This window comes from Lagopus leucura, unplaced genomic scaffold (genome assembly GCF_019238085.1).
Source record: "Lagopus leucura isolate 7727_CA_CO unplaced genomic scaffold, USGS_WTPT01 Super-Scaffold_100016, whole genome shotgun sequence".
Lineage (NCBI taxonomy): Eukaryota > Metazoa > Chordata > Aves > Galliformes > Phasianidae > Lagopus > Lagopus leucura.
This window is the reverse complement of record NW_024962270.1, coordinates 1,386,281-1,400,929: the sequence shown is the minus strand read 5'-3', so window position 1 is coordinate 1,400,929 and position 14,649 is coordinate 1,386,281. Positions and strand designations below refer to the sequence as shown.

Sequence of the window (14,649 nt, the reverse complement as noted above, 5' to 3'; positions counted from 1 at the left end):
ACAAGGGGTTAAATTATTCAGGCTTGGTTATAATCTACAGGAAGAAAGCAAGTACTGCACTGCTCTTGCCCAGGCATAGTCTCTAATTTCTTAATGGAGGAAGAAATCCTCTTCCACAGGCTGCAAGCTCCAGCTCCCTCCAATATGAGCAGAGCTCAACAGCGACACAGGCTCCTGCACCAGCATGAAGCTGGTTTCACTTGATGAGCTGATGAGAGCCTTTAGAAGGGTGCTGCTGGCAGGATGGGAACAAGCTGCTTGCAATTCCAGCACAGGGATCCTCTCTGTGGAAGGAAGATCCCTCTGGAAATGCAGGACAGCCCTCTGCATAAGCCACACCTATGGCTGGAAAACTCTAGAGCTTGGCTTTGCTCTTATTTACATTTCTGGGCAGCAAGAGGAACTTCTCCAAAATCCCTGGAGTCATCATTAAAAACTATCAGGAGAATGCCAGCACGTTTTCTCTTGTATTACTTCTGTTCATGCTACAAGTCCAGAAAACAGAGCTTAAAAAAAACCTACAAAGGCAACTTCCAAAGTAGGAAAACATCATCTCAGCTTTCCAACCCTAGACATCAGCATTTGTAAGTACAAATCAGGCACTGCAGTTGAGAAGGTTACTCTGTACACTGAAAGCAAACACATGACGTGCACATGAATAGTTACAATAAAAGAGGAAGGAATTTCCAATTTTATCTCTGAATTCCAGCTAAAAGTCTGCTCGTGCCTGGCTATGCTACAGATGGTTCTAACGTGATGCCAGGCTGGCAGCTACCCAAGGGAGAGCATGCCCTTGCAGGTGGGGCTGTCCACTCTTAGAAAAGGAATGTCAGAATCTCCTTAATCATCACCAAACTTAACTGAATATTTTCCCTTGGATGAATTGTTCTTGGCTGTTCCTCCATTCCAGGCGCATACCTGGCAAGCTTGTGATATGTGCAATGAAATACAAGATGAAATATTTTCCCCAAAACACTTCAGAAATGCAAGGAGGGTACCTCTCAGACTGTGTTTCTCAGGGCTGCATCCCAGCAGCAGGATGAGATGCTGAGGCAGGACAGCATGGAGCCTGTGTGCAATCTAACCTGTATTACCAACATGAGTGATGTCTCAGGGGCAGCTGCTTTGCCCTGCTTCTATCTGTCCGCAGAGAATGTCTTACTTTTGTCTGGGGAAAGTACACCTCCTGCCCCAGGCATTCTCGCATTCAAAATGCCTATTTTCTATGCTTGCAGGAATCCAGCAAGGATTTGCTCAGTTGAAACAGTTTTCTCTTAACCGCGCTTTGGAAAACTTTGCCTCACTCCTAATGCAGTCCTAAAAGAAAATTCCAGAGCTTACTGAGCAACACTGGAGCATAACGGGGAACAGCCCAGTGGGTCACAGCTGGGGAAGGGCAGCGTGGCCCCAAAAGAGAGCCCACACTGTAGTATGAGAGCTGCCAGCCCCAACACTGCTTCTGCTCCAGGATCTGAGTTGCACAGGGATCTCACGTAAAAGAAAAGGACTACCAGAAAAACAGGAGTCCCTAAAACCCAGCAGGAAGATGGAGAGAAGGGATCCAGTTTTTCCTCGGTTAGCCTCACACTCCTTAAATGCTTAATTGAATTTGGTTAATCATCCGGAGCACCAGTCTGATTTCATTACAATGCTACTCACTGCTGCGGATTTGCCAAGCCTGGCACGTTAATGTGAATTAACACATCGGGATGCTCACAGACTGTTCTCCCATTTGTGGGCATAAGGTCTGGTGTCCCTAAATCTCAACAGCTCTGTTGCCATCCCCGCAGCAATCCCACCAGCACCCCCAGCATGAGCTGCTTAAACTCACACCAGCTCACCAGCTCACCCTGCCCTAGGGTAAGGCTGAATTAGATTCCTACTAAGAGCCCTGTGGTGTTAAGTAGTGGCTTTGGGTACTCCGAATTCAGCTGTGTGATGGCTCTTTGCAGCATGACTGCAAGACAACGCTGCATGCAGTGCACCCTGCGTGACATAACTGATTTAGTTGTCACAGGCCGTGAGGGGAACCACAGCAGCGTCTCAAAGGATGTAGGTCAAGCCATACGCAAGCAGAGCAACTGCTGAGAAAAGGATGTGGTGTGGCCTCTGCCTGCTGCCACGGAAACACGGACACCTCCGTCAGTCTGTCAGAGCCCTGCAAACAGAGCAGCAGAGCAGGAGGGAGCCCCCGCTCCCCCTCTGGTCCCAGCAGGGCAGGAGATAAAACGCTAAGCCCCGAAAAGCAGATTTTGAAGTCTTAGTTCTTCTAATGAGCAGTGTTCAAGCACACCTCCCAAACCAGACCCAGCCCTGCTGCCCAGCGCTGTCACAACAGCAGATGGCACCCACCAAAGCCATTATGAAAGCGGAGGAAGAACTATTACGCTAAAGCAATTAGAGTCTTAAAACCACAAATTCCTCCACAGGGAAAGCCAATTTTAAGTGCAAAGAAATGCTGCCAGTCTAGCAACAAACCCAACGCGTTTCTGCAGGAAAAAAAAAGCACAGTGCTGCATGGGCCTGCATGAGGCCGGGTCACAAGCTGCTCTTGGACAATGGCACGAGCAAAACAACAGCCCGTCTATTACACTATTGACTCTCCACCAAGAAGCAAGCTGGCTGGCATTTTAACAGGAAATTCAATTGAATTGCTTCAACAGAAACATGCCCACGAACGCCAGCGCAAGGCAGCACGGAGAGCCGGGCCCCAGGAAAACCCCATGGAAATGTCTCCAGCCTCGCTGCCCTGAGCCATCTCCTGACTGTAGCCATTTGCAAAGCACATGAAAATCCTTACGTTTGCTTTATGAACAAGGGTTCCCACATTCAATTGGAAAGGGCATTTCTATTTTCTACTTCTACGGCTCCCAACACAGTGGCCACCTGTCTTCTACTGTCCTGCATTTAAACAGTACAAATGTGGTATTTTTTTTATTATGTGAATAATGCTTTTCTGAGCTCTCGTTCTCTCAGAATTACTATGGGTATAACGGCAGTGACACTACTGTACAGAAAGTGAAGGAAAAATGTTTAATTTGAGGTTATTTTAAAACAGCAGCCTAAGGAAAACGATCAGAAACGTGTGTATTCTCAGTGCTTTCAGGCTGGCCGTCATTTAAAACAAACAATATCCAGAGAAGAAAGCAATCTGATGGCAAACCCAGCTGGTTTGGCTCTGCATTACCCAGTTTTCTCACTGCGTTGACACCCGCCCCGCGTGGGCTGACAGCTCACTTTTCCCCCTGCTCAGCAGAAGGCAGCTCCAGAAGAACTCACAGCCCCAGAAGAACCCACAGCCCCAGCATAACGAACACACCATGCTCAGCTTTCACTTCTTCCCTACGGTCCCCAGTGGGTATGATGCATGGCCATCCCTGCCTCCACCCAAACACTCCATGGCTCAGCAGCACTTGGCACACAGTGATTTTGCAATCCTGAGAAGTGAAGTTTGACCCACCACCACAAACCCACCCTCATAAAGCAGCTAGAGACACAAGTAATCTGTGTATTGAAAGTGATGCTTCTCTGAAGTGTCTGAAAGAACAGGAAACAGCATGGACCATATCACAGAATCACAGAATTGTAGGGGTTGGAAGGGACCTCCAGAGATCATTGGGTCCAACCCCCCTGCCAAAGCAGGTTCCCTACAGTAGGTCGCACAGGTAGGCATCCAGGCAGGTCTTGAACATCTCCAGAGAAGGAGACTCCACCACCTCTCTGGGCAGCCTGTTCCAGTGCTCCGTCACCTCACTGTAAAGAAGTTCTTGCGCACATTTGTGTGGAACTTCCTATGCTGCAGTTTCCGGCTGTTTCCCCTTGTCCTGTCTCCATTTACCACTGAAATATGTACATATCAATGTATTGTCTCAGATTGTTCCCAAAATCTAGCAAGCATTTTACTGCCCATTTACTACTTCACCTGCAACCTTGTAAATACACTTAGGTCCTTACACTTGCAACACCTAGCAAAGCATAGATATTAAAACAAATCCCATAGGACCAAGTGGGTGAAATACACAGAAAATAGGAGACAAATTCAAAATGGGGAATTGATTCAAAGCTCAGGAGGCAAAAAAGAGGAAGCACACACCCCTTGGCCGTACCAACCACAGACACAGCGCTTCCGAGAGCAACATCAGCCCAGGGAGGGACCCTGTCCTACCATAATACATAACCTGCAAATGCAGAGAGATCACTCAGAGAAGAAAACTCCCCAGTTATGGCGTTGCTCATGAAACCTGAAGGTCATGGGAAAGTTTACATGAAATCTGGGAACCAAGAAACACACTTGGCAACTTGCATGGGCAAATGGAAGTGAGGGATTTCACTCCATAGAAAAGCTTTTCCAAAGGCAGGGGTTCAGAGACCACCAGTCGTGTCACTCTCAGACCATGCAGTCCTAAAGAGGTTTTTTTTATTTAAGTAGCACATCTGTGGCTCTTCACTTTCTCAGCCCCCAGCTCCAGCACTACCATCTGATCGCATTTGCAGGCTCTAGCTCCAGCTTGCAGGAAGGCTGGAGTGCTTCATTTAAAAAACCTTAGATTCACACATAATTCATCATCCCAGGAGCCTGGGCAGAAGGAAGAACAGCAAAAAGTGAGAAATGCTTTGCTTGCCTATCCAACATCTGGAACCATCGTAACCCAGTACAAAGCCAAACAGTGTTTTTGGCACAATGCCTTCAGAAGGAGAGGAGAAAGGAAAGAGGTAGGAACAGAGCAACAGGGGAGGAAGGGCAAACAGGGCAGCAGCGTTAGTCAGCACAGATGGCAGCAGGCACAACACAACGCAGCCTTGCTGCTGCCAAGTGGTTTGCAGGCTTCTCAGCACAGCCACGTTCAGGGAGAAGCCAGGAGGGAGGCAAAGATGTAGCTCCCATGGGACAGTGCTGCAAACACGGCTGTCAGCTGGATGGAAGCGTGGGGCCCAGGGCGAGCTGTGCAGACATGGGCTATGGTAAAACCACAGGGAGGAAAAACAGTCAATACGGCTGGGTATGAGGAGGCCAAGACTATTTTTAAGCTGTCTAGAGAGAAGGAGGTTTAAAAACACAAGGCAAATGCCCAGACAGGAATCCTAGCTGTGTTGGAGGCACGAAACCCTGCAACCTAGGAAGAGTCTACAGAACTTGGCCACAGTTCTGACCCAAAACCCTGGGAGGGCTTTGTATGAAGGACATGAAGGAGTTACAGGCAGAGGGAACGGTTGTTGTGGGGAAGCTCTTGGGAAGGCTGAGTTGAGTCTGGAGACAGGGGTTGGAGAAAAGCAGAGCCGAGGAGACACTGGGCAGGGAGGAAGGAAGGAAGGGGTTCGGCTCATCTGTTTGCACCTGTCCCAGAAGCAAACAGATCCTCCCTCTGGCAGTGTGGGCGAGATGCTAGGTGACGCCTTCAGCAGGGTCGCCCAGCGCTGCTCATCTCATACCCTGGAAACAGCCATGTGCCAGCTGTGGTCAAGGCAGGCACAGCAGATTCTTCCTTCCCCAATCCCCGGCACTCCCTCAGCAAGCATTCCCACACAAGGCTGCTGTAATTCCTCCCTTCTCTTCTCTGCACTGAACAGAGATGGGCTGGCTCTGCCTGGAGTGCTCAGTGGAATAAAAAATCAAGTGATGGGGAAGGGAGGATGGGTGCACGGTTCTGGCACCCTGCAAGGAAACATCTGCAGTGAAAATTACTCATGTTTTCCATCCTAAAGCACACAGTTCAAGTTCTGCACAAAGCAGTCTCACTGCCTACACCTGCCTGCTCCCACAGGACAGGGCACACAGGGCAGAAGCCTCAGCTGAGCACTCTAAGGCAGATCCTGGCATCCAAATGAAGGATTTTGATGACTGACTACTGCAAAAAAACAAAAAACCCACAGTAGATCAAGTGACTGCAACCTTTCCTTTCCCCCCTACCTCTGGCCCTTTTGTCGTGTGCACTGGGGTCAGCACATGCTGGGTTCTGGGCTGCTGCATGTTGCCAGTTTGCACTCATTTGGGATTGAATCCAAGCTGGTGAACCCAGCTCAGAACCATGCATCGATTGGAACTAGGATGTCCACTTTTTCAATGTTATGCTCAATTCTCTAACGAAAAAGGAAGTGCTTGTAGTTATCAGTGTTGTCTTTGAGAGCATCAATTCAAGATAAAAGCTTGGAGAAAGTTTGACAAAATGGTCAAGATATTGATGTCAGGGGAGACCCATTATTACTCAGTCCTGGCAAATCAAAGTGAGTCAAGGTCTGGCTTCAGACTGGCTTGGAGATGATAGGAAGTCAGGATAACCTTCATTTCCTTCCACTTATTTAGCAGTGGACTCCACACTTGACAGTCTTTAGGAGATCGCATTTTGAAGCTTAGATCTGCAACCACAAGGGCCAGAGATGCGTTTTTTTTTCCTGAAAGCTGAGAAACTTGCACAGTCACTTGAGCTAAAGGAAAAAGCTGTTCAACAGAGTGGTGGGTTTCAGCCAACCTGCACATGTCACCTCTGAAAGCAGCATCCCAATCAAAAAGGAAACACACCACCAGATTGTAGCTGGGACATGCCACAGCATCTCCAGTCCCCAGAAACACCCAAAATCCCACTTCTTCCTGCATGCAAGGGTACATCCTGGCTCAAACCCAGCCCTGCTGCCCACCAAACAGAGCTCAGTGCATCCCTGCATCAGCAGAGCTGCACCTGCATCCAGCTGAGCGTCTCCTGCAGGGAGTGAGAGAGATGGAAATGCAGGGCTGCTCTGATTTTCTCCTCTGAAAATAATAGAGCTAATAGAAATTGGCAAAAAGCTCCGGGTTTCCATGGGACAGCTGAATTTCTGCCAGACATGAATTCTCAAAACATTCTGTAAGTGCAGGAATGCTAAAAAAAGGGGGAAATAGTAATTACAACAACAATAATACTTATTTATATAAGCTCTTAACTGGAGCACCCCAAAGTGATTTTCAGATGTCACTGCTATTTCATCATTTATTTATGTAGTACGAGTTTTATATTTAGCATCCAGTTCCAGAAGATCCAACTACAGAACATCTTAAAACAATTAATTGCACATAAGCAGAACTCCTCCCTTTCCTGCCTGCTCCCAAAACTCCTTGTTTTTCACTCAAGAAACCTTGTGCTCTGGGCCAAGCCAGCCCTGCAGCCACTCCTGCAGGCAAACCATGGCTGGAGGCTCACCCCAGTCTCTTCAGCACTGCAGAAGAACTGGAGCAGGAAGTCACAGATGGGTTTTGGGTTGCCTTAGCAATAAGGTGAACACCCACAACAGTGAAGTCAAGCCCCAGAGATGTTGGCGGTGATTGAAACAGCTCAGGAAGTTGTCTGCATAGCCCCCATCTCAGCTTTGCCTGCGGTAGCTGCTAAGTTAAATGGTTCTCTCCTCAGTAAGCACTGTGTGACTGTATGCTCCACAGCTGCCAGGCAGGATCTGCAGTGCTTCAGCCCAGCCAAAATCATGCTGTTGGTGGAGGCACCTCCAAGCTTCCCCAGAATGAAGACATCCATATGAATGTCAGCATTATGCAAAGGGACAAGGGAGCACAGGGGAAAAGATTGAATGTAACTTTCCGAACCGCTGCCTGGGGGACTGGGGTTTGCCTCCCTAAAACCCAGCTTTGTGCTGCATTCAGCCCTCTCCACCACCTTCCTCCAGCAGTGGAAGGCTCCTTTCACCTCTCCTGACTCAGTGGCTCTGCAGCTGCACGGGGTTGAACTGCACAAAAAGTTCTCCACTCACAGATTCACCACTTCCACCAAACACCTGAGAAATGGGTGAGCCACAGCTTTTGCTTTACTTTCAGACATCATTACCCCTCGGGTACACCCACCCCAAGCACTCAGCATGCAAGTTGTGGCCCTGTCCTCCTCCATCTGTGCTCTCCCAGCACAGCACAGCTCCAACCTACATCCCAGTCTCCTGACCACCACCAGAATACAACTCGAAGTACGGCTGTCACAGAAAAAAAGCTGCAGCACCACGATATGACTAAGTCCTAACTTTGTCCAGGAAAGAAGCCATTCTTACCCTTAGCTGCACTTTTGCCATGTCCCTACTCAGGGGATGGAGAGGCCAGGGTGCTGCAGTAGGGATGTCAATCAGTGTGGAGTTAGGGCAGGAGGAAGGAGCAAGGATACTCTGGACCCAAGCAGTGGTCTCCTTCCACACAGCCACTCCCCAAGGACAGCCCCGTGACAGGAGTTATTAATAGGAGGGAGAAAGAAATTGCATTTCAGCAAGAAAGGAGAGAGGGGTGAGAAAGAGGTTAGGAACAAGCAGACCTGACCCCATTAGAGAAGCAGCGGGAGGCAGAGAAAAGCTGTAAAGATGAGACAGGGCTGTACTGAAGGGAAGAGCCAGCAAGAGAGAGCTTTGATTTGCACTTTTTAAGGGAATGAAAGAGATAGAGAAAGATGGTGACAGGGAATCATACTCCAGTATTTCTAAGATGACAGCAGTGCCCACAAAGGCACACAAACCCATCCTTCTTTTCCTTAGCCAGAACAGGAGCGAGGAGGCCAATTAAGCAGGGAAACCTAAAACCACAGCCCTAAGACTGGTTGCTCTTCAGCTTCTGTGTGCGATTGTGATTTGCATTCTCAGGCCGTAGAAATGTCAAAAGCTTTGTGTAATTTTGCATCATTAGAGATGATAAATCAGTGTGCAAAGAGCTAAATGGAATCACGTAAGAGCCACCAAACTGCCTACATAAAAGGATGCTGTAATAGGCACTCTAGCAGCCCAACTTCAAACGCTCCTGGGCCTCGGGGGGTACACTGCAAATATCTCCATATACCAGAAAGGGCTGAAACAAAACCCCACAGCAATTCCCTTGCTGGATTCTGGGCACACCAAATCCCCATCTGCATTGCTGGTGGTCGGCTGCCGGCACTGCTGACAACCATCTGTTCCAGGCACTGCTGGCAGCAGGTCAGGGCAGATGCTGTCAATGCAGGGATGACTGCATCTCCATGGCATTGCCTCCAGCACACAACCAACTACTCTCAGCTTTGCCCAACAAGCACAGCCACAGAGCTTGTAACATGTGGCAAGAGGTGCGTGCACAGAGCTCACATCCTCAGAGCCTTCCTATAATGAGCTCATGGAAACCTACTTCAAGGATGCTTTGGGAAGGATAAGACTTATTGTCTACATGAAGCTGTTGGAGCCTCCAAAAACCTCAGGAAGGGGCCACACTGAACGTGGTTCATCCTCCAGTGCCCATTTCTCAGCATGAGGAGGAGGCATTATTCTCTCTCCCAGACTGGGTATCAGTGGCAGACGCTCTGAGGTTTGCAGGAAGCAGCCCCAGCTGGCTGCATGGTGTGCAGGCCTTGCTGCCCTCTGCAAAGTGATGCCCTTCACCCAGAGCACATCTGCTGTGCGCTCAGACGGAGCAGCCCTGACCACTTGCACTGCACACACAGCCCGAGGCCATTTAGCACTGAGCTAAACGAGGTCCTTGACAGCAAGAGCACCAACTCAGGAAGGCAAGTGATTAATTTTAAGAGTGCGTTTAAGTGTTTTCTATGAGTAATAACCTCACTGTGAGCACTTCCACAGAAATCACCAGATCTTGCGGTGGTGGCACTCCGCAGGCAAAACTCCCACTGAAGCAGGGGCAGAATTTCCTCCCAAGTCTCCACTACGACTCTTTTGCTATTGAAGTTATGCAAACACAGCACATTGACTGCACCCAAAGGGGAACATGCATATATTCCGTGTCTCTCTTGAGCACTGAGATCACTACAAGCACTGCACATAAACAGCCTTCACACTGATCAAAGCGAATTTAGCTTATTAAAGGAGGATCCTATGCAGAAAGCTGATCTCCTCTGCAGGAGTATAAATTCAGTCGCATATAATATAGATTAAGCTGTTAGAAAAACACAGAGAGAACAAAGCGCCTTTTTGCTTCCAGTCAAAATCTTCTCAACATCACTCTTTGGAAGCTTTTTATCTCCTGTTTGGTGCCTGCCTGAAACCGAGTGGTACATACCAGCCCAGCCCAGCCCGGATCAAACAGAACCCATCTCCTCCTGGCATGCAGCCCACAGCCTCATGTCAAAGCTACCAGCAGCACTGCGTAACACAGGAGAGAAGGCGCTCTCACATCTGGATGGCAAGAATCAGTGCAGTTTGCACGCAGATGATCTCCCATGCTGCAGTTGCTGGGAGCTGATGTGCTGGCAGACATATGGCTGAAGCTGGGAGCGTGCCCACGTGCATGGGGCTCACTCCTGCAGCCACATCCCACTGCACAGCATGCACGTCACCAAGCAGTGCTACTGAGCTGGCCAACACCCAGCATGGGGAAAGCCTGCTGCCCAGATACGGTGCTCCCAGGCCGTGTCCTTCAGTAAAGCTGTGAATGTATCTTCAGTTAATCTGCGTAGAAATGATGTAAAGAAAAGCAGAGCTCTCGTGGGAGATCAAAAATTGCCACCAGATGACTTGTTTTAGCAGCACGGTGGGAAAATGGACTGTCTGTGTTTTGTCAAACGTTTGCTCCTCTGATCTTATCCTCTCCCACACATTTTATTTCTCTGTCACAACTCAGAGAATGACACCTTTGGAAAACTTGCAACATGCTTGAGACAACCCTCTCATACTGGTACTCAGCCACTGCTCACTGCATGGCTCCTGCGAGGAGAGGAGGTCCAAGAGAGGCCCAAATCTATGTTGTCAGGCTGGATATTAGATAGAATTTCTTTTCCAAAAGAGCAGTGCTGCAGTGGCACAACTGCCCAGGGAGTGCTGGGGTGACTGTAGCTGGAGGTGCTCCAGAACCGTGGGGATGTGGCACTGAGGGATGTGGTTATGGGCATGGTGAGGGCGGGTTGGGGTTAGACATGGAGATCTTAGTGATCTTTTCCAACCTGAATGTTTCTATGATTCATCCAAAGAAATAAGTCACCCCAGGCAGCCGGTCCGGCTTCCCACGCAGAAGGCAGAGCATTTGCTATGCTGCAGCACCACAAGATTACGGCTCTCATTTATGTGCATTCTGCTCAACTCTACACCACCCAATAAGTTTTGGGGGAAAGCTAAAATGAGGCAAAGGAGAGGTGCAGGGATACCTCCACCAGACCACGGAGTGCACATCCACATCCCCAGGGCATGGGCTGAGCTCCATCCCATGGCACTGCTGTGGTTGCGCAGGTCACGCATTTGTTGGCAGCTCACTGTGGGCTCCTCATCCCATCCCATAATAGTCAGTAACATCCCAAGTGTGGAGAGAATGGGAGGAAGGAGGTTTCAGTGAAGGCCTTAGCCAAGAACGCCAGTATCCATTCACTGCCAAAGGTCCTCTGGCTGATCTCCTTGAGCTCCAACCTGGATCCTTCTCCTGGATTTCAACACTTCAGCTATGAATTTGTAGTTTGAACGCAGTGTTTTACTACTGTTGCCCCAAGGTTCAAACTGCATGTAATTTCATGACTAGGAATGGTTTAAATTACTGCACTTAGGCCTGATCCTCTCTCTAACCAAATCTTAAAACTTTCCTTCATTGTTTTGCACGCCATTTATCTCACCAGCCAATTTAATGCTGTTGCTAAATTTGTCTACTGAAACAGTGACTTTGTTGGTTATTTTGCCAAACTTCCACCCGTTGATTTATAACCAGTAGCATACATCAAGGCCCATTCAAAGCTGAAGCTGATACAATCTGCCCTGCGGCTTTGCAAAGAAGAGTGGGCATAAAAAAATCAGGGTTCCTGTGGTGCTGCTCTGTAGGGCTGTGTGTGCTTTCAAGGGATTCCTACTGAAGACTTTTGTCTCAACAAAAGCTTCTCTACACAGCGCATCATAGAATCCTAGGGTGGCCTGGGTTAAAAAGGATCACAGTGATCATCTATTTTCAACCCACTGCTATGTGCAGGGTCACCAACCAGCAGACCAGGCTGCCCAAAGCCACATCCAGCCTGGCCTTGAATGCCTCCAGGGTTGGACATCCACAACCCTTGGGCAACCAGTTCCAGTGCATCTGTGAACACAATGCAATGCCAGAATGCCAGCCAGGAATGCCACTGGGAACAGAGCACAGGAAGGGGAATAGATAAGCATCAAGTGAAAGCTGTACTTCATCCTTCTTCATCCACTGAAGGACTGAGGTGTCTCTGGGCTCCCTGCCACAGCTGGGTGCTACAGATCAGGACTACGGCCCCACTTGTAACAAGAGCAGCACTGACTGCACCCCAGCAGCTGGTGCAAAGGAAGGACGCAGGTACCCCAGGGCACCTGGAGGAGACTGGAGTGAAGCACAGGACAGATCCCATTGCTCTTTCCATCCCATCCCTTTCACAGACGCAAGGAGCGAAGTTACACCCACCCCCCGACTGACGTCACTCCAGGTTTGCACACCAAAGAGAGAAATAAATGTTCTCCTTCTGCTAAACCAGTATAACTAGGGAACCAGGAACAGAAAGAGCACAACATGAGCTGCATTGCACCTGCTGGACCACGCTTTGGGAGCTGCCTTTCTGCCTTGCAGCATCGCAGTGTTCCTGCCTGGAGATGCATCTCCTCTAATGCACAAATTACAGCTCCATGCAGGCTGACCTTTTCCATGACGTTAAAGGTTCTCCTCGCAGAGATGTTTTCATTTAGCAGTATTTCATCCACAGACTGCAAATGGCTTCTTATTCCAGACAGTTCCTCCTCCTGAGGGAGTGCTCTGGATGCCCAAAGTGCTGAAATCCACCACATAGCAATAAAGCTTCATGGCACCCACTCTCTCTTGGGAGGAAGATGAGTGCCCTGGTGCACACAGTGCTAGTTTTGCACCCCACACTTCGCTTTCATTCATGCTCATCCTCACAGTTTCCTATGGACTCAGCTACAGCCAGATCATGGACACCAATCCCATCCACTTCTTATAAACCGTGAAGGGAGAGGAACCACCTTGCTCCAGGAACCACCTGGAGCAACCTGAGGAGCACACTCCTCATCCCTCATCGCTAAGGGTGTCTGAAGTGCTAACCAAGACAGTCCTTAAAGCTCACACCACCTCCTTTCCCATTCTCCAAATGCTGCAGTATCCTATGGCTCTTCCCAGGAATGAGGAAGTGCTGGGATTTATCCCTTTGCTGCTGAAGTGTCAAAAGCAGGAAACTCTGCCAAGAGCAGGAATCAGAGCCACCTGCCCTATCCTCCTCCAGTGCTTGGCTGCAAATGCAGCGAGCAGAGCAGCAGCTCTGGGGATTTGCCTTTCTGAAAGAGAATGAAAGAGAATTGGCAGAGGTGGTGCAGGCAATGAAACCCTGGAGAGGCTCAGAAAGAGTGGCTGCTGAACCCTGCCAGCTCCTATAGGCTGCTGTCAGGGTTTCATTTATTCTCATCTGCAATCCCACCCATCCCTCTAGGCTCTGACAGAGGGCACACGGCACAGGCATTGTGCCACCATTTGCCTGTAGGACACCAAAGCTCTTGAGGTTCTAAACAAGAGGTTCCACCAGTTATTATGAAGCATTTATCTGAATGTATTGTTGATGAAAGAGTGAAAGCAAACCCCACAGGAACCTGTAAAGACATAGGAAACAATCGCATTGGCACAAGGAAACCAGACTGGATTGCCAATGTGACTTTTTTTTGGCCTTAGGAATTAGGAAATTTACAGGAAAACTATTTTATTAAGAAATTTTTAAAACTCTCCATCTATTTAGCTCACACACAATTCAATATTCACTCAACTTGTGCTGCACTTTCTGCATGTCCCATTTCCTAACCTTCCATCAAAGTCAAGGTCAAGTGTGATTGCACGCTAGAGTGAGCAATGAGCAATGCTGAAACACATCCAACAGAGCTCAGGGAAGCTTTGAACTACCCCCAGCATCCCCCCGGGGCACTGCAGCCAACATTTGCACAGCTGTGCACACAACGAAGACAACCTGCTGCAGCATCCCACATGGAGGGATGAAACGCATCCAGTACACGTGGCTTCCATCCCAGATGTTGGGGCACAGTTCCTGAGATGCTCACAGCAATGCCAGCTCCCTTCAATCCCACACCCTTTGTTTACCAGTTTTGCAATGCCTGTAGCCAACCAGGATGAGCTCCGTTACCTGTCTGCTCATTGCCCTGCACTGATGAATCCTCATCGATCCGTGCTCCCTCCACACAAGTACCACCTAACTAAGCCAAGGTGACAGAAGCATCGGTTCCTGCGATCCTCACACCTCTGGAGCACGTTCAGATGGGCACAACGATGGCAGGCAGCAAGCGGGGGCCGAAGGCAGGATGGCACAGCACAACCCGTGGGAAGGAGCACCCGAAGAGGGCATTGTGCTCCCGCCCCGCCCTCCTCCATCTCTTGCCCGGCTCAGCCGCGCCCTGCCCGGCCCTTCTGCCTCACCCAGCGTTCCCCATCCCCTGCCCATCCCTTTCCTCTTCCTCTTCTCCCGCTCTGAGCATCCCCTGCCCATCTCCGCCCCTTTCGCCGCCGTTCCCTCGGGCTGGGAGCTGCCCAAGGTACCGCCGCACCGCGCCGCGCCGTACCGAACCGGAGCTCCCCTCCTTGCCACTTACCAACACGAAAGAGCTTCGCACCGCCTCCGAAACGCTCTGCCGCAGCTCGGCGGCCGTGCCCGGCTTGCTGAGCCGCTTGGTGAACTTCCTCACTTCCGACATGGCGACATGGTCCGAGCGGATCCGAGC

At 49.6% G+C, this 14,649-nt stretch overlaps 1 protein-coding gene across 2 annotated transcripts in view; it reads right to left on the bottom strand.

Annotated features, from left to right (window-relative positions):
• Window positions 1-14,649, bottom strand: part of DOCK11 (dedicator of cytokinesis 11) — a 69,990-nt gene extending 55,341 nt beyond the window's left edge. For both annotated transcript variants that reach the window (XM_042876447.1, XM_042876448.1), the window contains exon 1: window positions 14,521-14,649. In XM_042876447.1, the coding sequence (XP_042732381.1) occupies window positions 14,521-14,622 (102 nt within the window). In that variant the 5' untranslated portion in view covers window positions 14,623-14,649. The remainder of the gene's footprint in view (window positions 1-14,520) is intronic.